The sequence below is a fragment of the Chanodichthys erythropterus genome, chromosome 24 (genome assembly GCF_024489055.1).
Source record: "Chanodichthys erythropterus isolate Z2021 chromosome 24, ASM2448905v1, whole genome shotgun sequence".
NCBI classification, from domain to species: domain Eukaryota; kingdom Metazoa; phylum Chordata; class Actinopteri; order Cypriniformes; family Xenocyprididae; genus Chanodichthys; species Chanodichthys erythropterus.
The window spans coordinates 4586713-4611728 of NC_090244.1; the positions used below are offsets into that span (position 1 = coordinate 4586713).

Below are 25016 nucleotides of genomic sequence, written 5' to 3' on the forward strand. Positions count from 1 at the left end.
AGTTACGTTACTAGTAAGTCATGGAATTACCAATATATTACGAATAGAGGACGTATCTGGAACGTTCTGGGTAATCGTATAACGTTAGGAGAACGTACTGACGACGTTGTGAGATGGTAATCTGAAGGTAATGAAATTACTGGCATGCGACGTCGTAGTTACGTTGTCAGTTAGTAAGTCATGACATTACCAAAAAGTACGAATACATTACGTAACTGTTACGTCGTGTGTTAGCTGGGACGTTCCAATTTAAGAAAGAACTTACGAACGGCTGGTGCAACCCTACCCAGGTTCTTTTGCCACTCAGTCCAGCTGAGGGGGCGCGTTTTCGGCGGGAAAGTGACGTCGATGCATATCCTCTATATGCTGCGTTCACGTCACCTCGTATTTACCGGATTCTTGAAATGACATTCCCTGTGTCTCAATCAGCTCCCTAGTTCAGTAGTCAGGGCACTGACCAGGGAGTCGGCCATTTTAAGGGCTGTCTCAATCGCAGAATCCTTCCAGGGCACTGAAACGTTCGCTCCCTGAAAAGTCCCACAATGCACCGTGAAAACCAGGGAGCATCGATGCCCACTATGCTCCCTTAAGGGAAGTTCTGAAGCGCGAAACTTGAATCACGTGAGCCAGCTCACTACACATAACAATACGCGATAGATGTTTTTAAAAATACAAACCGTTATTTTATTATATTTCAGCATAAACATACATCGCTAGACAGGTAATGAACATAATCTAGCTAACACTTATAATTTATTCACGGCTGAAATGTTGCACGTATAAGTAACAAGCAAATAATTAATCATAATGTAGTTTAAATAACATTACAAGTAATGTCAGAAAATATCAGCTCTGTTATTGTTCATAAATACCAGTAGTGATGTTATACAATGAGGACGTTGTCACGTCGCCGGAAATAGAGTCATAAGTGTCCCAATGTGTAGTGAACCAGCATCTTTTACTGACCTTTACCAGTGCCCGAATTCGTGTACACGATATACTGATTCACGAGCTCGGGAGCTAGGGAACTGATTGAGACACACCCATTATATTCGGAGCTGTTCACGTCCTCTGACTGGGAATTATGCGTTTCCATGGCACCACTATCAACGCCTAAATGAATCTACAGCGGTCAGGTGGTACAGCTGCCACGTGGTACATGTGGGAGCTTTCAGAAAACTCCCAGCTTACAAACTGTAATTACGAGCTCTACGAGGACGTGAATGCTTTTTAGAATCTCGAATTAGGAGGCCGCGTGAACGCACCTTAATACTTGTGAAGTGTCTTTTGTTAATAGTCTTGACTATACTTAAAACTGTGATTGTTCAAAATGTGTACTGTTACTAGTTAATAAGAAAATGTGTAACTGTTCAATAATTCAATATTTTATTTAAAAACAAAAATATCTGATCATAAAGATATTGTTTATATTAAAAATAAAATGTTTATAAATATATATTTATGAAAAAATCTAAATGAACATATTTCAAATATTTATGTATGTATATTCTACGCAATAATGCAGTTTTGCGTCATGGTTACTCGGTGACGTCATCGCGCAATGATATCACAACGTCATAGCAACTTTTAGCAACAAATCGACCTTCCTTTAGAAAAAAAAAAAAAAAAAAAAACCTTCCTTTAGCAACTTCCTTTCAACTCAGAGTTTAACAGTCTTCTGACTGAGGAAGCAGCGGCGTTTCAACGACTTACATAAATCAGCTCCTCTCTTCCTCAAATTTGGTCGCGTTAGAAACTTTCAGAAACACTGATTTACTCATTAAATGATACTTCTGTGAAGATTTAAGGCAGATTTAAAAGCTGTAGGACACTTTTGAAGTCGATCATCTTGTCATTTCCTCTAACAGAGCGTAAAGATGTTGAAGTGCGGACTTTTGTCTAAGAAAAATGAGCCAGGTATGAATTAACCTGTTTACTGTTACCTGTTTTATAACTTTATAAAGCTGTAGTGTTTTCACAGAGGGAAGTCTGTCTGGGCTTTATCTCGGTAATGAATGTAGATTTAACAGAAATATTCTTCCGGACAATAAGAGTGTTTTCATAAAAGTTATATGGGGCAAATTGTCACACGTCCCGTTGTCCTTTTTTCTTAAACTCAGAAATTTGAATTGTATGTAGACGTTTTAGATTTATGATAATGTGAGTCTTCTGCTGTATTTGTGATGTTGTTGTTGGTTTGTGTGACTCAGTGCCTCTGAAGAGCATCTCAGTGGAGGTTCGGGTTCAGGATCATGTAGCCACAGTCTCCTCCACTCTGCAGTATGTGAATGAGGAAGAGCGCCCCCTGGAGGCCTTGTTCGTCTTCCCTCTGCCTGCTGATGCTGCTGTCTGCCACTTCAGTGCCAAGATCGGAGAGCAGGAGATTGTGGCAGAGGTCCAAGAAAGAGAAACTGTGAGTCCAAATACAAAACCTGCAGGATGATGATTAGCGTATTCATAATACACATCAATTTTAAACTAAACTGTCTCACAGGCGAGGGATCGTTATGATGACGCTGTGAGTTCGGGTCAGCAGGCGTTTCTGTTGGAAGAGAGCAAAGAGAGTCCTGATGTGTTCAGACTGAGTGTCGGGTGTCTGTCGCCGGGTCAGAGCGCTGCCGTCACCATCATCTACGTCACCGAGCTCGCTGTGCAGGCCGACCACTCGCTGCGCTTCTGTCTGCCGGCTGTACTCAACCCCCGATACACACCAGCAGGTACTACAGCAGCTGCTGACACACACTTTATTAGTGGAGAGAAGCTGATTCTAACACACTCTGTGTGTGTGTGTGTGTGTGTGTGTGTGTGTGTGTGTGTGTGTGTGTGTGTCAGGTTCAGCTGCTGGGATAGTCTCAGAGATTTCATCAGGATGTGGATCTGTTCCCTACACGCTGACTCTCAGTGTCCATGTGAGCTCTCCAAAGCCCATCTCCAAACTAGAGTCCAGCTGCACTCTGGATCCTCTAGTGTTCCTCCACTCTGATCACACTCAGGCGACGGTACTGTGTGTCTTCATGTGTTTATCTGGATGTGTGAGCACAGCAGTTTGATGCATGTGTTTTTATGTGTGTAGGTGAATCTGAGTCCTGGTCACATGTTTGATAAGGATGTTGAGCTGTTTGTGTTCTATCAGGATACCCATCAGCCCTCTGCTATAGTGGAGGCAGGAGTGGCCACTGCCCCATCAGGTATGACCTGCAGCTCACTGGGATTATGGGATTGAGTGATCAAGCTGTCACTGACTCTCTCTCTATTTCAGGCTCTCTGATGAGGGACCCAGTGGTCATGATAAGTTTGTACCCAGAGTTCCCAGAGGAAGTGATGTCATCACTGGCAACACAAGGAGAGTTTGTTTTTGTGATTGACAGATCAGGCAGTATGAGCAACACACGGATAGAAAGTGCAAAGGTAACATTTAAAGGTGCCCTAGATTCAAAAATTGAATTTACCTCGGCATAGTTGAATAACAATAGTTCAGTACATGGAAAAGACATACAGTGAGTCTCAAACTCCATTGTTTCCTCCTTCTTATATAAATCTCATTTATTTAAAAGACCTCCGAAGAACAGGCGAATCTCAACATAACACCGACTGTTACGTAACAGTCGGGATGTACGCCCCCAATATTTGCATATGCCAGCCCATGTTCCCAACATTATGAAAGGCATTAGACAAGGGCAGCCAGTATTAACGTCTGGATCTGTGCAGAGCTGAATCATCAGACTAGGTAAGCAAGCAATAACAACAGCGAAAAATGGCAGATGGAGCAATAATAACTGACATGATCCATGATATCATGATATTTTTAGTGATATTTGTAAATTGTCTTTCTAAATGTTTCGTTAGCATGTTGCTAATGTACTGTTAAATGTGGTTAAAGTTACCATCGTTTCTTACTGTATTCACGGAGACAAGAGAGCTGTCGCTATTTTCATTATTAAACACTTGCAGTCTGTATAATTCATAAACACAACTTCATTCTTTATAAATCTCTCCAACAGTGTAGCATTAGCCGTTAGCCACGGAGCACAGCCTCAAACTCATTCAGAATCAATGTAAACATCAAAATAAACACTGTACTTACGCGATTAGACATGCTGCATGACGAACGCTTTGTAAAGATCCATTTTGAGGGTTATATTAGCTGTTTTAACTTTTTTTATGTTGTTTAAGGCAAGTGCGAGCTCTTGGGGCGTGGAGCACGAGATTTAAAGGGCCACACACCCTGAATCGGCTCATTTCTAAATATGCCCCAAAATAGGCAGTTAAAAAAATGAATAAAAAAAATCTATGGGGTATTTTGAGCTGAAACTTCTCAGACACATTCAGGGGACACCTTAGACTTATATTACATCTTTTAAAAAAAAGTTCTAGGGCACCTTTAAGATTCAAAACAGAATTTGTTTAGGTCAGAATATGGATTTATAATGGGTTTGAATTTATGTATTGGAAAATGATCATGTTGAGTTTCATTATCTGTCCATGTCTCTCTATAGGACACTCTGCTGTTACTGTTGAAGAGTCTGCCCATGGGATGCTACTTCAACATCTATGGATTTGGCTCTCGTTTTGAGTTCTTCTACCCGTTAGTATCTAGATCTTCATTCATAGATATTCATTCAGGCTGGGTGATATAGACTAAAAACATTCGTGGCCTAATGGTTAGAGAGCTGGACTTCCACGTTACAAAGAAAGCGTAAACTGCCGTCTTGTCAGTTACACTTTTTCTGTAAGTTAAATAAGGAAGGTGTGTGACTACGCTATGTGAGATTTTTGAACTGCAAGTGTTTTACACTTTCTTCACACCCTGAATAGGGAAGGCGGTCTGGCAGAAGTTAGATATTTTACTTCATAACTTGTAACATATGGATATTTTTCAACACAAATGCATCGCTTTGCTTCAGAAGGTCTTTATTAACCCCCTGTTGTGGAGTATGTTTATAAATGATGGATGCACTTTCTTCAGCTCATACTCGTGATCCTTGTTCACTGCATTATAAAGCTCGGATGCGTCAAGATATTTATTAATATTTCTCAGATTATGTTCATCAGAAAGAAGAGAGTCATATACACCTAGGATGGCTTGAGGTTGAGGAAAGCTCAGTAATTTTCATTTGAAAGTGAACTAATCCTTAAAATACATATCTGTATTTATAGGCTGAATGGCGATATACTATATATAGCTCGGTATTTTCTACAAAGTGGGCTGAATGTTGAGTTATTATTTTTCATAAGAAACACAATGGGTAAATGAAGCTTGTTAACCACTTTGTCTCATAATGTGCAAATTGAAGGCTGTGAAAACAAATATAGGGAATGTATCTATGTAGTCTTGCCTGTGAAGAAATCAGGTTCAAAAGTCTTTAATAATATACACTGAAGATAATCCAAATTGGGCAGGCAAACGAAACACAACCGTAGCATAGACAAGACTGGACCACTAAGGGTCTGTTAACACGACATTTTCAACTAAAAACAGAAAGCGTTTTGGTGACAACTAAAAATGATAACAGCGTTTTGGTGGCCTGAAAACGCAAACTTGTAAACGGTTTTCAAAGTACAAGTTTGCATGAAATGCAACATGAAATGACTGTATAGCAATATAAATGTTATTGTCTTAAAAATAATGATATACTGTATCTTACAAAGTCGCTACACTGCCCTGCCCTAATATTCAGTTTTAAATTTTGTCAGAGGAGTTTAGGAGATGTTTTTCTTTGTGTTTGCAGTCAGAGTGTCGAGTACAATCAGGACACAATGGATCAGACTCTGAAGAGAGTGAAGGAAATGAAAGCAGACATGGGCGGCACAGAGATTTTACAGCCTCTAAAACACATCTACCGTCAGCCCTGTTACCCAGACCACCCCAGACAGGTACAACATCACCTCAGCATGAACCTGAACGACACAATGTATATGTTCACTGATGTGAGTAGAGGTTCATGGGACAGATCTTAGCTGAAGATTTTAAATGATATTTTTCTCTCTTCAGCTGTTCATCTTCACTGATGGAGAGGTGTTTAACACTAAAGAGGTGCTGGATCTGGTGAAACATCATGCTCACTCTCACAGGTAAAGGTCTGCTGGGTTTGATCTTCCCATCATTCATATCTTCATCACTTACACTAACAGAGTTTATTGTGTGTTCAGGTGTTTCTCATTCGGGATTGGTGAGGGTGCAAGTACCACCCTCATCACAGGAATGGCCAGGGAGGGATCTGGTCACGCTCAGTTCATCACAGGCACCGACCGCATGCAGCCCAAAGTAAAGCTCTCCACTGGATTTCACAGGCACAAATGTTTCCTAGTCACATGTCTCAATGGTTTCTCTTTCTCTTCAAACTATATCAGGTGATGCAGTCCCTCAGGTTTGCGCTGCAGCCTGCTGTGGTTAATATCTCTGTGGATTGGACCCTTCCAGATGGCATTACTGTTTCCACACTGTCTCCACCCATCAATGTGCTCTTCCAGGGTCAAAGGTCACTCATTTACGCCCACCTTAAAGGAGAGGTGAGATGATGTAGCATGTGTTTCTTTAATGAGAATAGGAGTGTCTCTCATTTGTTTAAATGATACAAATTTCCCTCTTTACAGAGTTCAGGAGGCTCTGAGGGAACAGTGACAGTCAAATACAGTCTTAAAGATCAACCAGTAACAAACCAGCTCCACTTCTGCCTCAAACCAACTGAGGAAACAGGGTAACACACACAAACACACATAGAAGCACATTGAATTAAAGTGACATCAGCTGCTCTTCTAATCCATCAAATTTCCTCCATGTTGCTCAGGTTGGCCGTCCACCGGCTGGCGGCTCGAACCCTGATCCGTTCTCTGGAGCAGGAGGAAAGGTCAGGTGATAAAGTTGTGTTTGGCATCAGGAGCAATATAATGGATAAAATGAAGAGCAGGATAGTGGAGCTCAGTGTTCAGGCAGGAGTGAGCAGTGTTCATACAGCCTTCATTGCCATTAATAAAGACAGCAGACAGACTGTGAAAGGACCCCTGCTGCAGAGAAGAGTGCCCACGCAAGGTTAGTGCAAGGATTGTGTGTGTACAGGTCTGTGTTTTGTTGTGTTTGACCACAAGGATTTCAAATGGTTTCTTGTCACTTCACAGCTTAATGATTTGACCTCATTAAGATGTGAAATTCTGTTTTAGGGAGGATGTGGTCAGTGGTTCTTTTCAATCTGTGTTTGTTCTGTGAGAATGTTTGTGTTGTTTTCTAAGACAAGCATCACAACATTCTTCTAACGTCCAATTTAGTAACAACAGCTGAAAATGACTAAATGATAAAAGCAGCTCTAATGTGACTGATTGAATTACACATGTTCATTGACGAACAAAGCAGTTCAAAAACAAATATAGCTGCGAGAAGCGATGACGGGCCAAAGCCCGGTGGCACCGCCACCCCGGTGGCTTCAGGTCAACTGTGCACGGCGGGCAATGGGCATTTAAAACAGTTAAACATAAAAGGACTATGTCAGTTTCACACCACATTTACTGCAGCAGCTGATGCTCCTATGATCATAAACCACAACAGTCACATCCATGAGATCGTTTAAATTGGGATGACTTTCATGTCATAGAATGTTATGTCAATTTCAAATGAGTGCAGAATATCATCCTAATCTGCCATGTCTGTTTTTTCTCAGACAACCCCTATAAAAATTCTAGAGCAAATTACATACTGTTATTTGTGCAAACTCCACAGTGCTCTGAGAAATCTAATCCAGCCTTAATGCGAATGTCTGTGATTGCTGATGTTGTATTCACCTTATTCCAACACCCCATGACGTTTTGCGTGAATTACGGGAGTAATTTCCGTTAAGCTGTGTTGGAAACTTTTTTCTCGTCAAAGCAGAGACCAGGAGACGTTGGAATATCTTTCAAGCAGAAGTTACTCTTTATTGAGAAACGTGCTGTGTGTGTCGCTGTAGTCATCCAAGTCTAACTAAGGCATTGTACTTGGTAGTTCGTATACATTCAAGGGGGAGGGATACATGGAGTAAAGGAGGAGACATTATAAACAAAGCATGCAAATGCAGTGCAGGAATCAGCCCATTCCCTACATCTCCCAGCCATGATCTAATCAGCATAACTGTGTCATTCAAATGCATAGGTGCTAATCCAATCAGTCTGACAGTATTGCCCATACCTTTACATTATCATAGAGACAACAGCACTGCTGTATCTTGAGCTTGTCCTGCCAAATGGTCAGGAAGTACAAAAGGTTAATGTTACAGACACCTGGGCTGCCTGCCTTGATCTCCTTTGAATGTCATTATCTTTACCTCAAAATGTAAAACACAATGTACATAAAGTTTTAAGTTCATATACCATTACATTGGAACCTAGATATAACATAGCACAAATTTGTAATGCCACAGCTTTAAACAGTTAGTGATAGTCTCTATGAACGCAGTAATGCGTTTTATTTTTAAACTGGGTACAATGAGATGACATTATTGTACTCACCCTTCAACCAACGAACATTAAAAGGACATTTAAAAGCGTAAAAGCATCAACAAGGTACTTTCAACAGGCCATGAAAAAGTTAGATTCTTTCCACAGCAATAACAGACGGGGTTGAACATATACTATAGTGAGATATATGCATTATGTAATACGTTGCCTTAATAAAAATGTTCATGAACTTTAGCATTGCGTGATACTAATTCAAAGTGATTTCCATTTTAATAAATTGTATTTACCTGTGAAACAAACCTGGAAAGAGATGTGAGGCTTTGAAGAGAAAAACGAGAAATTCTTCGTGCATTCCAGTGAATTATTATTGGGATATATTGTAAATTATATAGAGAGAACAGACCACAAATGTGCAGCATATGTTGTCCTTTTTCATACTATTACAGCGGTATGCAAAGAGACAAAATAAAATAATCGGGAGGATAAGAAAGCATCTGCTGAAAAGAGCTCTTGCCATAGATATTCTTGTTATAACATGTTATGTTACAATACCAAACGTTATGTAATTCTCATGATGTCTGAAAATAAAACATGAAAGAAAAATCAACAGCTTTACGTCTCTGTGTGTGTGTGTGAAAAATCCACATTCAAACCAAAATATCTGACTTCCTGTTGGTCGGAGTTAATGACTATAAATTAGAAAGTTGTCCGGCTTAATGAGATCAATATGTGTACCGAGTTTGGTGACTGTAGTTTAAACTAACCCCCCACTTTTGTCAAAAGATGGCGCTATAGAGGCCCTCCTCCCCACCTGTTTCTACGGTTTTATCCATGTCTACTGGTTGACATCTCTGACGATTGTATCGAGTTTCATGCAATTTGAAGCATGCTAAGTGTCTCAAAAGCATCCAAAACGAAAATTAAAGTTTGATGCATTGCCATGGCAACAGTGTTTGAGATATCATGATTCTTTTCACAGGTCTACATCTGCCATGTTTTAACATTATTCTGATGAAGTTTGAAACAAAACGGGTAAAAAAAAGAGGGTGATCTCAAAGCATTTTGAAAGTGACACACTTCCTGCTGAGAATTGGTGGCGCTATAATTTTGACTCACAATAGTCACATCCATGTGATCAGTATCCTATAACGAACACACAGCTGAAGTTTCATAAAGATCAATCAATGTATGCTGACGTTATAACACATTTCCTGTTTCCCTTTTCTTGCCATAAATTCGTTGCCTCGCCACGGCCAAACCGTTCGAGATATCAAAAATCCGCTCACCGAGTTTGGTGGCGATCGGATTAATCGTCTAGGAGGAGTATATCAAATTCCAGAGCATGCGTTTTCCAAACAACCCATAATAACTGACTTCCTGTTGAGCCGGCGTATAACTTAAGAGTATGAAAGTTGTTAGGCCTGATGAGGTTTATTTGTGTACCGAGGTTTATACTAAAAATCAGTTTAAACCAAAAATGTCCATATCAGTCCGTCCGTATTCCAAAGCTTTTCTTGTTTTTTTGTTCTTTTGGGTGTGTCTGTTCTCGGCTGTTTGTCCATGTCTGAATATGTTTTTTCTGTCTGTAGCCAGACGATGTGTAGCACCGATCCGTGGGTCACTGCCAGGTAAATGCACCTCAGTCTAATAGTTTTGTGAAACAGAGAAGTGTGAAATGTTTGAAATTATTGTTTCGAAAGAAAAAAAAAAATTTAACTGTGAAAACTAACTGTGCTACTAAAAGGACACAAGATTTAAAATAAGTCTCTGGTGTCCCCAGATTGTGTCTGTAAAATTTCAGCTCAAATTACCCTTGTCCCTTTAAATGCAAATGAGCTGCTGCTCCTGGCCTAAGAGGGTGGAGCTTAGGCCAGGTAGTCAAACAATGTGCAGCAGCATCGATCCCTATGCCACAGCCAGGTAAATGCACCTCAGTCTAATAGTTTCGAACAGTTGGTACTGATCCATCCTTGAGTAACAACTTTTTAGCAAATCCTGTGTTTTGTATTGACATTCGTTCACAAAGCAGTCTGTTTTAAAATGATTTGCGCAGACATAAACAAATGTAGGTATATGGAGGTGCATTACCTTAAAAAATAAAATTAATCCACTGCGTCCTCAGTGGTTCACATTCTGGGAAAGGAAAAAGATGAAGACTCTTATGCTCATACATTTAACTACAGTGTAGTTACTGACTAGTTGATGATATGACATTATTCTTCTTCAATGTTCTTCAAACAAAACATACAGTTAATTCAAAGCAGAGCCTGTCAGCAACATGTCTTGTAATGCAGCACTTGAATTGTTTGAATTGTTTGTTAGTTCTTTTGGATGTGTCTGTTCTTGGCTGTTTGTCCAGATCTGAATCTGTTCTGACATTTGGTTTCTCTGTTTGTAGCAAGACAATGTGCACCACCGATCCCTGGGTCACTGCCAGGTAAATGCACCTCAGTCTAATAGTTTTGTGAAATAGTGAATTGTGAATTGTTTGAAGAAATTGTTGTTTTTAAGAAATTAACTAACTAACTGTGCTACTTAAAGGGTACCTATTATGCCCCTTTTTACAAGATTTAAAATAAGTCTCAGATGTCTCCAGAGTGTGTATGTGAAGTTTTAGCTCAAAATACACAGATCATTTTTTTAAAGCATGTTAATATGGCTACTTTTTGGGTGTGAGCTAGGGTGACCACCATCAAACAAACCAAATGTGGGACGATTACTAAGTTTGTGTGGGACAATGTGGGACATGTTACCAACACTAAAACACAACCTGAAGCTGTTATATAATGTCTATCTAACTACTTTGTTCTTTAGTCCCTTCCAGAAAACACCATTACATCACAATGTAACATAACATGTCTTTATTTTACATATAATTTAAATTAAACATCACTGACCCTAAAGGCAGCAGGCATCATGCAGATAACTATTTTTGAATTAGGTGACCAGATTTCTGAAACGGAAACTGGGGAAATTTCCTATTTGAGTGGTCAAAATATCACCAAAATCTCATTTGTTATTATCTATTTAAAAATGGACAATACATTTTTGAATGTTTTTGTTTTTAATTGTTGTGGGTTCCTTATAGGCTATTATTACATTAATAATTATGATTTAGTTTTATTATTAGGATTTTTACTCTTTTAATATAATTCACCAAAAAAAAAAAATTAAAAAAAAACTTTTACACGATTAATATTAACTGCTGTAAAAGCAGTTCAAAACAATATGCCTGTTATAACATTAGTATGACTTTACAAAAGCACGTTACATTACAAAAATAAAACAACATAAATATAAGAAGATAAATATAAAAAAGCATTTAACAAATATTTTATAACATTATTGAATTTAATATGTTAATTTTCGCAAGCTGTTTTTAGCTACTGTATACAGAAATTACAACAGTTTTAACTTTTAACTATTTTTATCCATTATTTTGCCTTTTAGACTCATTTTAAGCACAAAGTACTTGTATTATTTAATTTAATTTTTTATTTATTCATATCTGAGTGTACCTTCACCACGTGTGTGTAGAAATTGCACCCTGTTGAGGCCCCGTTATAAAACATAGCCTACAAACAGTATTACTTTAATTTAACATGAATATTTAGTAAGTTACTACCTTAACCGATAACGATGTTTATTTTGATATTTGACGATAATGTAGCTTTGCTCTGGTCCATCCATTATTACGTTCCTCATGAAGTAGCGGCGCGCGCAACCAAGCTGCATAGCCCCCTCTGTTGGAGAACATGATCACTACACAATTTCTCCAGCAGGCTGACCGTGTTTACTCCTTTCTTTTCAACCACTGGATATGATGTAAAAAAACGGCTGTTGTATTTGTGTAGGCGGGATGATACTTCTGTTGAAGTGCTTTTAGGTGAAAAACTGCAGCAAAAAGAATAAATAAAATGCTTTCTTAAAAAGGCAGAAGAACGCATGCACGTTTTCTTAATATTATAATTAAAAACCAACAGACTGATGAAAATGCAGGACATTTTCTCAATATGCGACGTGCGGGACAAGGAGTCAAAATGCTGTGCGGTACAACGCAAAGCGGGACAGGTGGTCACCCTAGTGTGAGCAAAAACGCACCGTTTTAGCTGCTGCTCCCGGCCTAAGAGGCCGTCTCAGTCTAATAGTCCTTCGTTCATCTTCGGAACATGAATTAAGATATTTTAAAATCCGATGGCTCAGTGAGCAAGTTAATTTACACTTTCAATGCCCAGAAAGCTACTAAAGACATATTTAAAACAGTTCATGTGACTACTATGGTTCAACCTTAATGTTATAAAGCGACAAGAATACTTTTTGTGCACCAAGAAAACAAAATAACGCCTTTTCAACATTATCTAGTGATGGCGGATTTCAAAACACTGCTTCGAATCTTTTGTTTCGAATCAGTGATTCGGATCGCATGTCAAACTACCAAACTGTTGAAATCACGTGACTTTGGCGCATCCAACCATGGATTCCAAACAAAAAATTCAAAGCAGTTTTTTGAAATCGCCCATCACTAGATATTGTTGAAAATTTGTTTTTTTGCCACACAAAATCATCACTTCATAACATTAAGGTTGAACCACTGTAGTCACATGAACTGTTTTAAATACGTCTTTAGAAGCTTTCTGGGCATCTGAAAGTGTAAATTAACTTGCTGTCTATGGAGGCCTCACTGAGCCATTGTATTTCATCAAAAATACCTTAATTTGTGTTCTGAAAATGAATGATGGGCTTACGGGTGTGGAACGACATGAGGGTGAGTAATAAATTACATTATTTTCATTTTTGGGTGAACTAACCCTTTAAAATATTATCCATAAACATTCTCTCTCTTGCATTATCATCAACATACACAGCAAAGTGCACAGAAACATTGTTACATTTAACAGTAAACAAATATATACAGACCTGATGTCTTTTCAGGGGTGCTTAATAAACTGGTAAACTTTATATCAGTAAATCAACTCCGATGAACTGTAATAAAGTGCGTGTTTTCCCCTTCATTACTGCTGTATCCAGTATCACTCTGGAGACTGTAAGCTGGATCATGAACAGTTGTTACTGATCCATCCTTGAGTAACAATTTTTTTAGCAAAACATGTTTTGAATTATCCCTTTGCATTGACATTCGTTCACAAAGCAGTCTGGTGTTAAATGATTGGCGCAGACATAAACGAATATGAGTATATGGAGGCGCATTACAAATAAAAATTACAAATAAAACGAATTCACTGATTCCTCAGCAGCTCAGACGATGAAATTATGTTCATTCATACATACAAAAACAAAACACCAGGATTGCTGAGGAGACATTGTTTACTATACAGCTACTGGAGCGGAGAAAATAGCAGACAGCATACAACTTCTTCCCAAATCCAAAGCTTTTCTTGTTTGTTAGTTCTTTTGGATGTGTCTGTTCTTACTGTTTCAGATCTGAATCTGTTCTGACATTTGGTTTCTCTGTCTGTAGCCAGACGATGTGTAGCACCGATCCCTAGGTCACTGCCAGGTAAATGCACCTCAGTCTAATAGTTTACGAACAATTGGTACTGAGCCATCCTTGAGTAACAACTTTTTAGCAAATCCTGTGTTTTGTATTATTCCTTTGTATTGACATTCATTCACAAAGCAGTCTGGTTTAGGTATATGGAGGCACATTACCTTCAAAATTAAAAATTAATCCACTGCATCCTCAGATGTTCAGATTCTGGGAAAGGGAAAAGATGAAGACTCTTAAGGCCCCGGTATACTTCAAACTAAGTTCTTTTTCGTTTTTCGTTTAGGGGTAAAACGAAGTTCGAAATGCGTGACCAGCAATATACTGTAAACGAACATCTGACGCCACCCACACTGCTGAGAGCGACGGTTAGATGAATATGTAAATATGTGCCATGCACTTTCTTCTCAGTAACAAAGTAAACACAACAAAAATGAGAAAACAGCAAGCATTTATTATAGAAAGTATCTGATCATAACTAGTAGCACTCCAGTCAAGTCAAAAATACTGTAAAATACTTTTTAAGAAGTCTGCATGATGACATCATAAAAATGCGGCCTCTGATTGGTGCTTACTCAGTAGTTTGCCTAGACTTCTTGAGTTCAGAACAGATGTTTTAGTGTTTGTTTTAGTAGCCTAGGCTAAATAGTTGACCAATTTACATAATGTTCTTGAAAACTATTATACCAAGCAGCAGCCCCCTATGTCTATGATTAACAATCAAATGATTAATTAGTTAGAAACTAGTTGCTATAAATACAGGTGCCATCAGTTGTCTTCTTATGATTGACTTGTTTGTCATTGAGTCAGTGTTGCTGATGCAAAGTAGGCCCTTTGTTACCAAACACCAAGTAACTAAATTAGGATACAAGTCATTCACAAACTGTTAAACACTAAACTGTTGGTTACTTTAAAACTAACCTTCATCTGGGAGATCACATGGATTTGATCTGTTAAAGCCACATTATGTAAATTTTCACCACTAGAGGTCGCTATTTAGTTGCATATCCTTGATTTTGTGGAATCATGGGATGTGTTGTTTTCACGTCTACAGCCAGTGGAAAAGAATCGGGACGGGACTTGGGCAGAAATCATGGTCATGGATGAGATTATTAACGTTACAGTAGTATGAAGCAGAGCAGGGTGATGTTGGAGCTGAATGAGACGAAATGCGACATGTCTCTAATGAGAGACAAAAGCGACATGTCTCGAGAGCAGCGGAACTTTTATTATGCCACAGTCACCGTTTCCACTTTTTTCGGTCTAGCTTATGTGGGGTAATGCGGCGCTGTTTATCATATTAGATACATTTTTGTGTTGAAAGTTGTTATAGTGCTACTCTGCATTTGCTTGGCAGCTGCTATGAGACACTTGTTGCACACTGCAGTAAGCTAGATCGATGTTAGTCATGGTAAAACATGGTACTTGCGATAAATCAAGAAAACCAGATTTAAACAAGCAGCTATATAACATGATTAGTTTTCAGTCGATGAATGAATCCAAACAGTTCCTTATCTGTCGAATAAAACTTATAATATGTTCTATTAGTCATATGAGGAATATAATGCGTCTTTGGTGTTTCCATGGTTTCTACAAAATAAAACCGGAAATTGAGGGTATGTAATCATTGATAGGCAACACATGAACACAGCCCGTGTCCTGGTTGAAATTGCTTATTTCTCTGGATTTAAACATTCTTGGAAACATTTGGGATAATGCAAGTACACAAGTCATATTTTAATCCAAAAATCCTACTGTGCATATTGTGCCTTTAACTGGTTGCATATGTTAGATTTATTGATTGAAAAAGCTGGTGCTATCAAACATTGTGTACTTAATCAACTGAGTCAGTGTAATGGTGAAGGGATCGATAAAATAGGCCAATTGATGGAAGGTTTGCGAAGAAATTTCATGCTCTCTTGTAAAAGTATTTTGTAGTATTTTTAAAATACAAAAATACAGTAGTTTATTTTGATACATGGTGTGGGTGCTGTTTATTGTAGTTTATTTTGATACACTTAAAATTAAGGTATTTGGTATTTCATTTTAAAATACATTTTGATGTATTTTTGCCCAACCCTGCTCACCGCACACCCCCGATTACGTTATCGTCACTGACCAATGGTAGTATGAAGGTGTTTTGCAGCTGGAGCGAACTTTTCCTGAAAATTCGCTTTGGCAAGCCGTTTCGAACTTCCCAAAAAGAACTCAAAACGAACTTCGTTTTGGCCTGATTTTGTTCGAAATGACGTCACATCAGTTCGTTCTTTGATTTCATTTGAAGTATACCGGGGCCTTTATGCTTTATGCCTTTGAACATTTTCACTCTGTTACTGTTATGTGTTATGAAAAAATTGAGAGAAACATACAGTCATTGAACTCATAGTTTATTTGTGCTTTGGAAGTGTATTCATTCGGTTTTGTGATAAACACTTGAATTCTCTTATTTTCTGTCCTGTCCATTTGCGATTAAACAGTTTATTCGGATGAAGAAAGGTAAGACATTGAATTCACATTGATTGTCATGTTTTTGTGATGTGTGTGTGTCTGTACTCTATGAAAGTTTAATTTCCAAGACTTTGCAAAAGCCATCTTATGGTTAATGATTGTTTTAATTTGCAGAGATGTTATTTCTAAGACTGAAGCTGCGCTGTCTTGTCAAACAGAATCTGTAGGGAAAAAAAGGGGTACAAGCACACACTCACACTCACACACACACAGATAATTATAAATTGCAATAAACTGTTGGTCCTACAATAGTGTGATTTAAAAGCCACAATAAAGTGAATTCCAGTTAGGTTTTACATACAGTGTGTGTGTGTGTGTGTGTGTGTGTGTGTGTGTGTGTTCAGCCGCTCCTGATCCCCCAAAGGACCCGTTTCTCCAGCTGGTTTCTCTCCAGAAGGCGTCAGGCTGCTGGGAGCTGGACGCCACACTGGCTGATGTGTTTGGGAAGACGGAGGATGAGCTGACCAATCAGAAACCAGCACAGGTGAGAGATGTGATGAAATAATAAGACAGCGATGATTGTGTCCAGTGTCCAGTAACAAATGCAGTGGATGATGGTTTGTACACAGGTGGATGGGTCAGTATGGGCCACTCTCCTGGCTCTGATCTGGTTATACGGCTGTAAAATAGAGCAGCAGGTCGAGTGGCAGTTTGTGGCCATGAAGGCAGCGTCATGGATCGGCTCTCAGAAAGGTGGGATCTCCATTCCAGAACACATTCATTCAGATATCTTCAGTTCTGTGACACACACTGATGATTTGAGTGTGTGTGTGTTTCAGTGGGTGATCTGTCTCAGTGTGTGTGTGTGGGGAATGCCCTGCTTGGATGTCATGTGACCAAACAGACTCTGGGAATCTGAAGACGTCAGTGTTTCCACATGCCGTCAGAAGAACTGTTGCTGTTTATGTTTGTGTTTCATTAATTTTCTTCTTTCTTAGCTTAAATCAACACCATATTGTGTAAAATCTTAAATTCACTGGCTAGATCATGTTTCATTTGTTTGAATCAGATTATTCATTTACCTTTTCTTGTTTCTCTCAGATTTTTGTGCATCAGTGATTTACTAACACTGTTGAACGAGTCCTCGATCACTGAGGATACTTTCACACAGCAACAGAATCATGTTTATGTGCTGAAAATGATTATTTTCAAACACAAACATGAATGTTGAACTTATGCAAAGACTACTATTAAAGTACAAAAATATTTAAGTACTTTCTGTCACTCTTTTTCATGTAATAAAAGAGAAGAGAAATACTTCATGTTTGCCTTTCCATCTAATAAAGGTTTTACTATATAAACAGATTTAAAGGAATACAACATTGTGTTATTTGATATCTTGTTCTCCTCATTCATGGTTTCATCACAATGAGGTACAAAGTCAAAAGGCACTTCCTTGTGAATCAATTCTATTAAAACACTTTATCTGTTTCATGCTTTTACTTACCTTCGTTTTCACATCTAGCTTCTGTACTACTATAACTTTCAAAAGTTTGCCATTGTGTGGTATACAGCTCTGGAAAAAATTGAGAGACCACTTAACATTGATTTCTGAACTTGGAGTGGTCTCTTAATTTTTTCCAGAGCTGTAAATTGTTGAATAAAGTTGTTATTTTTGTTTTGTTTTTCTGCACAAAAAGTATTCTCGTCGCTTCATAATATTAAGGTTGAACCACTGCAGTCACGTGTTTTAACAACGTCTTTAGTACCTTTCTGGACCTTTAAAAGTGTAATGTCGTTGCTGCCTAAGTGTGGTTCAGAAACCTCTCGGATTTCATCAAAAATATCTTATTTTGTGTAATACGGGTTTGGAAAGACATGATGGTGAGTGTTTAATGACAGAAATTTCATTTTTGGGTTAACTAACGCTTTAGGATCAACCTCCTTACATCTCCTTTCGTACACCACACCAAAATCACCTTGCCCAAGCTGATCACCAATAGTAACTGAAGATGTCTATTAAAAGATAAAATATGTTATTTCAAACTGTGGGGGCAGTGTTTTGTGTTGTGACATGCGGTATATCTAAAAAGTAACTAGAATTTATTTTTTTGTTTGACTCAAAAGTCTGAACTCTACGGAGCTTCTGCACTTAATTAATATTCATGATCAAACCGCGGCGCTTTGGCGTTTAATTAATATTCATGAGTCAAACCTCCGCCTCAATTTAAATAGCGCGACGCGTCTTCAAACAGCTCAGATTTTAACGGTCTTCTGACTGATGCTCTTCCAACGACTAACAGAAATCATCCCCTCTCTTCACCAAACATTCGGTCGAGTTAGAAACTCTCAGAAACACTGGTTTACCAATTAAATTAATCGGTCTGAGAAGATTTAAGGCAGATTTAAAAGCTGTAACGTTAGGTCACGTTTGAAGTCTTATCATCTTGGCGTTAAAATGGTGAAGTGCGGACTTTTGTCTCAGAGAAATGAGCCAGGTATGAATTAACCTGTTTACTTTTACTGTTACCTGTTTTCTAACTTAAAACATTTGTAATAGTTTGTCGGGAGGGCTTTATCTCAGTAATACTATAATACAGGTAGATTTTAACCGAAAGGATGTTCGAAGAAGAGTGTTTTCATGTTATATGGGGCAAATTGTCACACGTCCCGTTCTCTGTTTTTTCTTAAACACAAACATTTTAATTGTATGTAGACGTTCTTGTTTTTATGATAAAATGAGCCTTCTACTGTATTTGTGTTGTTGTTGTTGGTTTGTGTGACTCAGTGCCTCTGAAGAGCATCTCAGTGGAGGTTCGGGTTCAGGATCATGTAGCCACAGTCTCCTCCACTCTGCAGTATGTGAATGAGGAAGAGCGCCCCCTGGAGGCCTTGTTCGTCTTCCCTCTGCCTGCTGATGCTGCTGTCTGCCACTTCAGTGCCAAGATCGGAGAGCAGGAGATTGTGGCAGAGGTGCAAGAAAGAGAAACCGTGAGTCCAAATATAAGTCCGCTGAAAACTTATATGTTTTTACTGTGCACCATGTAACAAAATTGTGTCTCACAGGCGAGGGATCGTTATGATGACGCTGTGAGTTCGGGTCAGCAGGTGTTTCTGTTGGAAGAGAGCGAAGAGAGTCCTGATGTGTTCAGACTGAGTGTCGGGTGTCTGTCGCCGGGTCAGAGCGCTGCCGTCACCATCATCTACGTCACCGAGCTCGCTGTGCAGGCCGACCACTCGCTGCGCTTCTGTCTGCCGGCTGTACTCAACCCCCGATACACACCAGCAGGTACTACAGCAGCTGCTGACACACACTTTATTAGTGGAGAGAAGCTGATTCTAACACACTCTGTTTGTGTGTGTGTGTGTGTGTGTCAGGTTCAGCTGCTGGTATAGTCTCAGAGATTTCATCAGGATGTGGATCTGTTCCCTACACGCTGACTCTCAGTGTCCATGTGAGCTCTCCAAAGCCCATCTCCAAACTAGAGTCCAGCTGCACTCTGGATCCTCTAGTGTTCCTCCACTCTGATCACACTCAGGCGACGGTACTGTGTGTTTTCATTAGGGTGGTCCTCAAGATAACACCAAAACTAAAAAAAAAACTTTCTTTTGGTGCTTTTTGATCAAATGTTTCACCTTTGCAAGAAAATTATTGGCACCAAATATTTGGCAAATCCGACTTTATTAACCACTGCCACATGTGGGTTGAACATTGTGTTGTTCAAATATAGACGCTCCGTGCACATGAACCGTGACTGTTCATGAGTGCTGCAAATATTAAACCAAAAAAATAGTCAAAGCTGTTTAACATAAAGGGTTGGAGACACCTGGGCCATAACAGTTTCAAGTTCCAAGTGGTCAAGAGGTCTCGACACCAGCAATCCATAATATCCAAAATGAGAACAGTGGAATAGTGCAACAGTGAAAGCAACAAGTAAACAAGTAGTGTTAATCCTGCTCATTTGCTGGGTCTGCTTCATACACACACATTTGATTTGGCCCAAGTTTTACATCACATTTAATTTCACATTAGCATGATATGGCATGAAACAGAGGTCCATAAGTGGAGTCAAAAAATGCAAAAGCACTTTAGAAAAGCTTAACTCTATATCTGAGGACCACCCTAGTCTTCATGTGTTTATCTGGATGTGTGAGCACAGCAGTTTTATGCACGTGTTTTTATGTGTGTAGGTGAGTCTGAGTCCTGGTCACATGTTCAATAAGGAATTTGAGCTGTTTGTGTACTATCAGGATACCCATCAGCCCTCTGCTATAGTGGAGGCAGGAGTGAACACTGCCCCATCAGGTATGACCTGGACTGAACAGTGTCCAACCATTGGTCTTAGATCCAGAAGTATTTTTTCCACTCATTTCCCATAGGCATTTAAAAAAGAATCCATTCAGCTCCAGTGAATCACATAACATTTGACTTAAAGCAAAAAGTACACTGCTCAAAAAAATTAAAGGAAAAAAAAATATAATGCTGCATATCTATACTAATATGGACTGGATAATGTGGTAGATAGGAAAGGATGCCACATTGTTTGATGGAAATGAAAATCATCAACTTACAGACTGAATTCAAAGACACCCCAAAAATCAAAGTGAAAAAATTATGCAGCAGGCTAGTCAGTTTTGTTGAAATCTCATTGCAGCAACTCAAAATGGTACTCAGTAGTTTGTATGGCTCCAACTTGCTTGTATAGATCAGAGAAAATTGTAGCACTCTCATTTGAAAAAAATTCCTTTCCTTCAGATGCGTTGAACCAAAAAAGATATACAAACCCGATTCCAAAAAAGTTGGGACACTACAAATTTTGAATAAAAAAGGAATGCAATAATTTACAAATCTCATAAACTTATATTTTATTCACAATAGAATATAGATAACATATCAAATGTTGAAAGTGAGAAAAGAGAGCTACACATTCCAAAAAAGTTGGGACAGGTAGCAATAAGAGTCTGGAAAAGTTCAATGTATATATAAGGAACAGCTGGAGGACCAATTTGCAACTTATTAGGTCAATTGGCAACATGATTGGGTATAAAAAGAGCCTCTCAGTGTGGCAGTGTCTCTCAGAGGTCAAGATGGGTAGAGGATCACCAATTCCCCCAATGCTGCGGCGAAAAATAATGGAGCAATATCAGAAAGGAGTTTCTCAGAGAAAAATTGCAAAGATTTTGAAGTTATCATCATCTACAGTGCATAATATCATCCAAAGATTCAGAGAATCTGGAACAATCTCTGTGCGTAAGGGTCAAGGCTGGAAAACCGTACTGGATGCCCGTGATCTTCGGGCCCTTATGCTGCGTTCACACCGAACGCGTCTGGGGCGTCAAATTCGCGCCAGACGCGTCTAGTTGGACGCTTGAACATTTTGAAGTCAGACGCTTCAGACGCGCGTAAAATTCGCTCAATTCGCGCGTCTAAACAAAGTGTGTTCAGACGCGAATTCGCGTCATGGGAGGGGCTTTCATCTCTTTCTGCACAGATCCTCTGAATAAACACATAATCTCGTCAGTTGGAAACCTGTAGCGGCAATTTAACTCGGTTATGCCGGCCGACTTTTGCTAGCTAGAAGGTGGGCTAGTATCAACGGCTAAAATCATGCAAAAAGTTTTACAACTAACCAGATTGTCCGATTTCTTCGCTTATTCTCTTCCAGGCAACGTCCTTTTTATTCCCGTCTCGATAAAAATATAATGACACATCACAGAGCTCAGGGTGGCCACACACAGCGACATCTTTGTTCTGGTCTCCGGCATCACTGATCACATCATAAACACGTTACTACCAAAGCAGAGTCCCTGATTGGTTAACGCGCCGCGAATTTACGCCAAAGTTCAGATTTTTCAACTCGGGCGTTTGGGCGTCAGACGCTCAATTCGCGCGTCAGCCGCGTGAACGCTCAATTCGCGCCGCGCCATTCGCGCGTCAACGGCCGATTTGCGCCACGCTAGACGCTTGATTCGCGCCGCAGGACCTCTAGACGCGCGTTTGCATTAACTTAACATGTAAGTCAAACGCCTCAGACGCCCCAGACGCGTTCGGTGTGAACGCAGCATTAGACGGCACTGCTTCACATACAGAAATGCTACTGTAATAGAAATCACAACATGGGCTCAGGAATAGTTCCAGAAAACATTGTTGGTAGGGCTGTGACGGTAGGCATGACAACCGCGCCACCGCAGTGGTGAAGTTGCCACCGCGGTGGCGGAGTGTCACCGGCGGTAGTGTGACATCATATATAATATATATTTATATATCTCAGAGATTGCGTTAACCAAACATTTTCCGTCATTGATGGAATTTTTTTAGCAGTGACGGAAAAAATCTGCAGCCCGTCCTTCATTTTGACAGATTATGTAGCTTGTATGTAAACTTGTTGTAATTCCCACTCCTGTCCAGTTGGTGGTGAGTGCGCTCCAGTGTGGCAGCAGAGCGCGAGTTCAGTCTCCAGAATAAAATGAAATAGATGCGCTTGATTACACACAGACGAGCAAGTAAATTGTATAATAATGAAGTTACTTATGCTTACTTACATAACTAAGTTCTGTTATTTTTCTTGCTGACTATAAGTTTATGGTCAGCGAATGGCTTTTCTGAGGTATATTGTTACGTGACATTGTTTGCAACACTGATTGAACTGATGTGATACAGATTTCGGTAAGCTACTGTATCTTTCAACATATTTTTTATTTTCATTCATGTTTATTTCGTTCTGTACAGTAGCAAAGAGGAAAGGATGATCACATTCACTCACAATCCGTGAAAGTGTTCAAGATGAAAACTAAAAGTGACGCAGCTAGTCTTTGATCAACTTTCTTTTATAGTATAAATAAATGCATAGCCTATGCTTATTTGCTTATCCTGTAAGTTCGTGAATAAAAATGAAAATGTGGATGAAATCAGAAGCTATTAAATGTCTTATTAAAATATAAAAATTAAAATGATGGGTAATTATTGATTATGATGGATTTTTTTTACGATCCTGCCCATCAAAATGACGGCGAAACGCAAGTCTAACGCAACCTCTGATATATATATATATATATATATATATATATATATATATATATATATATATATATATATATATATGTATGTATGTAAAACCAAAATCCCCCCACCCCCCTTCAGACCCCACCACCGCAACACCAGTGGTTGTTGGTGATTTACCACAGCGGTAGTAAAAATTTGCCACCGTCACAGCCCTAACTGTCGGTGAACACAATCCACCGTGCCATTCGCCGTTGCCAGCTAAAACTCTATAGGTCAAAAAAGAAGCCATTTCTAAACATGATCCAGAAGCGCAAGCGTTTTCTCTGGGCTAAGGCTCATTTAAAATGGATTGTGGCAAAGTGGAAAACTGTTCTGTGGTCAGACGAATCAAAATTTGAAGTTCTTTTTGGAAAACTGGGACGCTATGTCATCCGGACTAAAGAGGACAAGGACAATCCAAGTTGTTATCAGCGCTCAGTTCAGAAGCCTGCATCTCTGATGGTATGGGGTTGCATGAGTGCGTGTGGCATGGGCAGATCACACATCTGGAAAGGCACCATCAATGCTGAAAGGTATATCCAAGTTCTAGAACAACATATGCTCCCATCCAGACGTCGTCTCTTTCAGGGAAGACCTTGCATTTTCCAACATGACAATGCCAGACCACATACTGCATCAATTACAACATCATGGCTGCGTAGAAGAAGGATCCGGGTACTGAAATGGCCAGCCAGCAGTCCAGATCTTTCATCCATAGAAAACATTTGGCGCATCATAAAGAGGAAGATGCGACAAAGAAGACCTAAGACAGTTGACCAACTAGAAGCCTGTATTAGACAAGAATGGGACAACATTCCTTTTCCTAAACTTGAGCAACTTGTCTCCTCAGTCCCCAGACGTTTGCAGACTGTTATAATAAGAAGAGGGGATGCCACACAGTGGTAAACATGGCCTTGTCCCAACTTTTTTGAGATGTGTTGATGCCATGAAATTTAAAATCAACTTATTTTTCCCTTAAAATGATACATTTTCTCAGTTTAAACATTTGATATGTCATCTATGTTGTATTCTAAATAAAATATTGAAATTTGAAACTTTCACATCATTGCATTCTGTTTTTATTCACAATTTGTACAGTGTCCCAACTTTTTTGGAATCGGGTTTGTACTTGAGCAAAACAGAAAAAATGGCTGACAGCACACTGAATCCAAAAAGACTGAAGAGGTCTAGAAAATACAAAATTGGTGTCCTGGGGTATTTCCCTTTCAGATCTGGACCAATACATCTCTGAGCTCCTGAACAGTCTCAGGTGCAAACTGGTGGCATCGGATGGACCGAAACATAATGTCCCAGAGGTGTTCTATTGGATTCAGGTAAGGTGAGCGTGGGGGCCATTCAATGGTATCTATTCCTTCATCCTCCAGGAACTGCTTGCATACTGTCGCCACATGAGGCCGGGTATTGTCATGCACCAGGAGGAACCCAGGACCCACTGCACCAGCATAGGGTCTGAAAATGGGTCCAAGGATTTCATCCCAATACCTAATGGCAGTCAGTGTGCCATTGTCTAGCCTGTAGAGGTCTGTGTGTCCGTCCATGGATATGCCTCTCCAGACCATCACTGACCCACCACCA

The 25016-nt window shown here is 39.4% G+C and overlaps 2 protein-coding genes across 2 annotated transcripts in view; both read left to right on the plus strand.

Moving 5' to 3' along the window:
* Positions 1-1692: 1692 nt before the first annotated feature.
* Positions 1693-17737, plus strand: LOC137014909 (von Willebrand factor A domain-containing protein 5A-like). Its single transcript, XM_067379464.1, has 21 exons — positions 1693-1917; positions 2211-2413; positions 2495-2717; positions 2833-2999; positions 3074-3188; positions 3260-3408; positions 4497-4585; positions 5730-5874; positions 5993-6072; positions 6151-6265; positions 6352-6510; positions 6595-6698; positions 6789-7030; positions 10014-10052; positions 10823-10861; positions 13904-13942; positions 16408-16426; positions 16553-16617; positions 16783-16922; positions 17008-17131; positions 17218-17737. Exons 1-21 carry the CDS (start codon positions 1878-1880, stop codon positions 17295-17297), a joined length of 2376 nt encoding a protein of 791 aa, XP_067235565.1. The 5' UTR covers positions 1693-1877; the 3' UTR covers positions 17298-17737.
* Positions 17738-18657: 920 nt separating this feature from the next.
* LOC137015594 (von Willebrand factor A domain-containing protein 5A-like) overlaps positions 18658-25016 on the plus strand; it is a 39977-nt gene continuing 33618 nt past the window's right edge. The window contains exons 1-5 of the mRNA XM_067380642.1: positions 18658-18876; positions 19167-19369; positions 19445-19667; positions 19757-19923; positions 20570-20684. Coding sequence (XP_067236743.1) covers positions 18837-18876; positions 19167-19369; positions 19445-19667; positions 19757-19923; positions 20570-20684 — 748 coding nt within the window. The 5' untranslated portion in view covers positions 18658-18836. The remainder of the gene's footprint in view (positions 18877-19166; positions 19370-19444; positions 19668-19756; positions 19924-20569; positions 20685-25016) is intronic.

What these genes read in the sequence shown, in the direction of transcription:
- LOC137014909 (XM_067379464.1), top strand. Translation starts at nt 1,878, where the DNA reads ATGTTGAAGTGCGGACTTTTGTCTAAGAAAAATGAGCCAG. An exon ending in CACGGATAGAAAGTGCAAAG is followed by an intron (nt 3,409 to 4,496) that starts GTAACATTTAAA and finishes GTCTCTCTATAG; the next exon opens with GACACTCTGCTGTTACTGTT. An exon ending in ACCCAGACCACCCCAGACAG is followed by an intron (nt 5,875 to 5,992) that starts GTACAACATCAC and finishes TTCTCTCTTCAG; the next exon opens with CTGTTCATCTTCACTGATGG.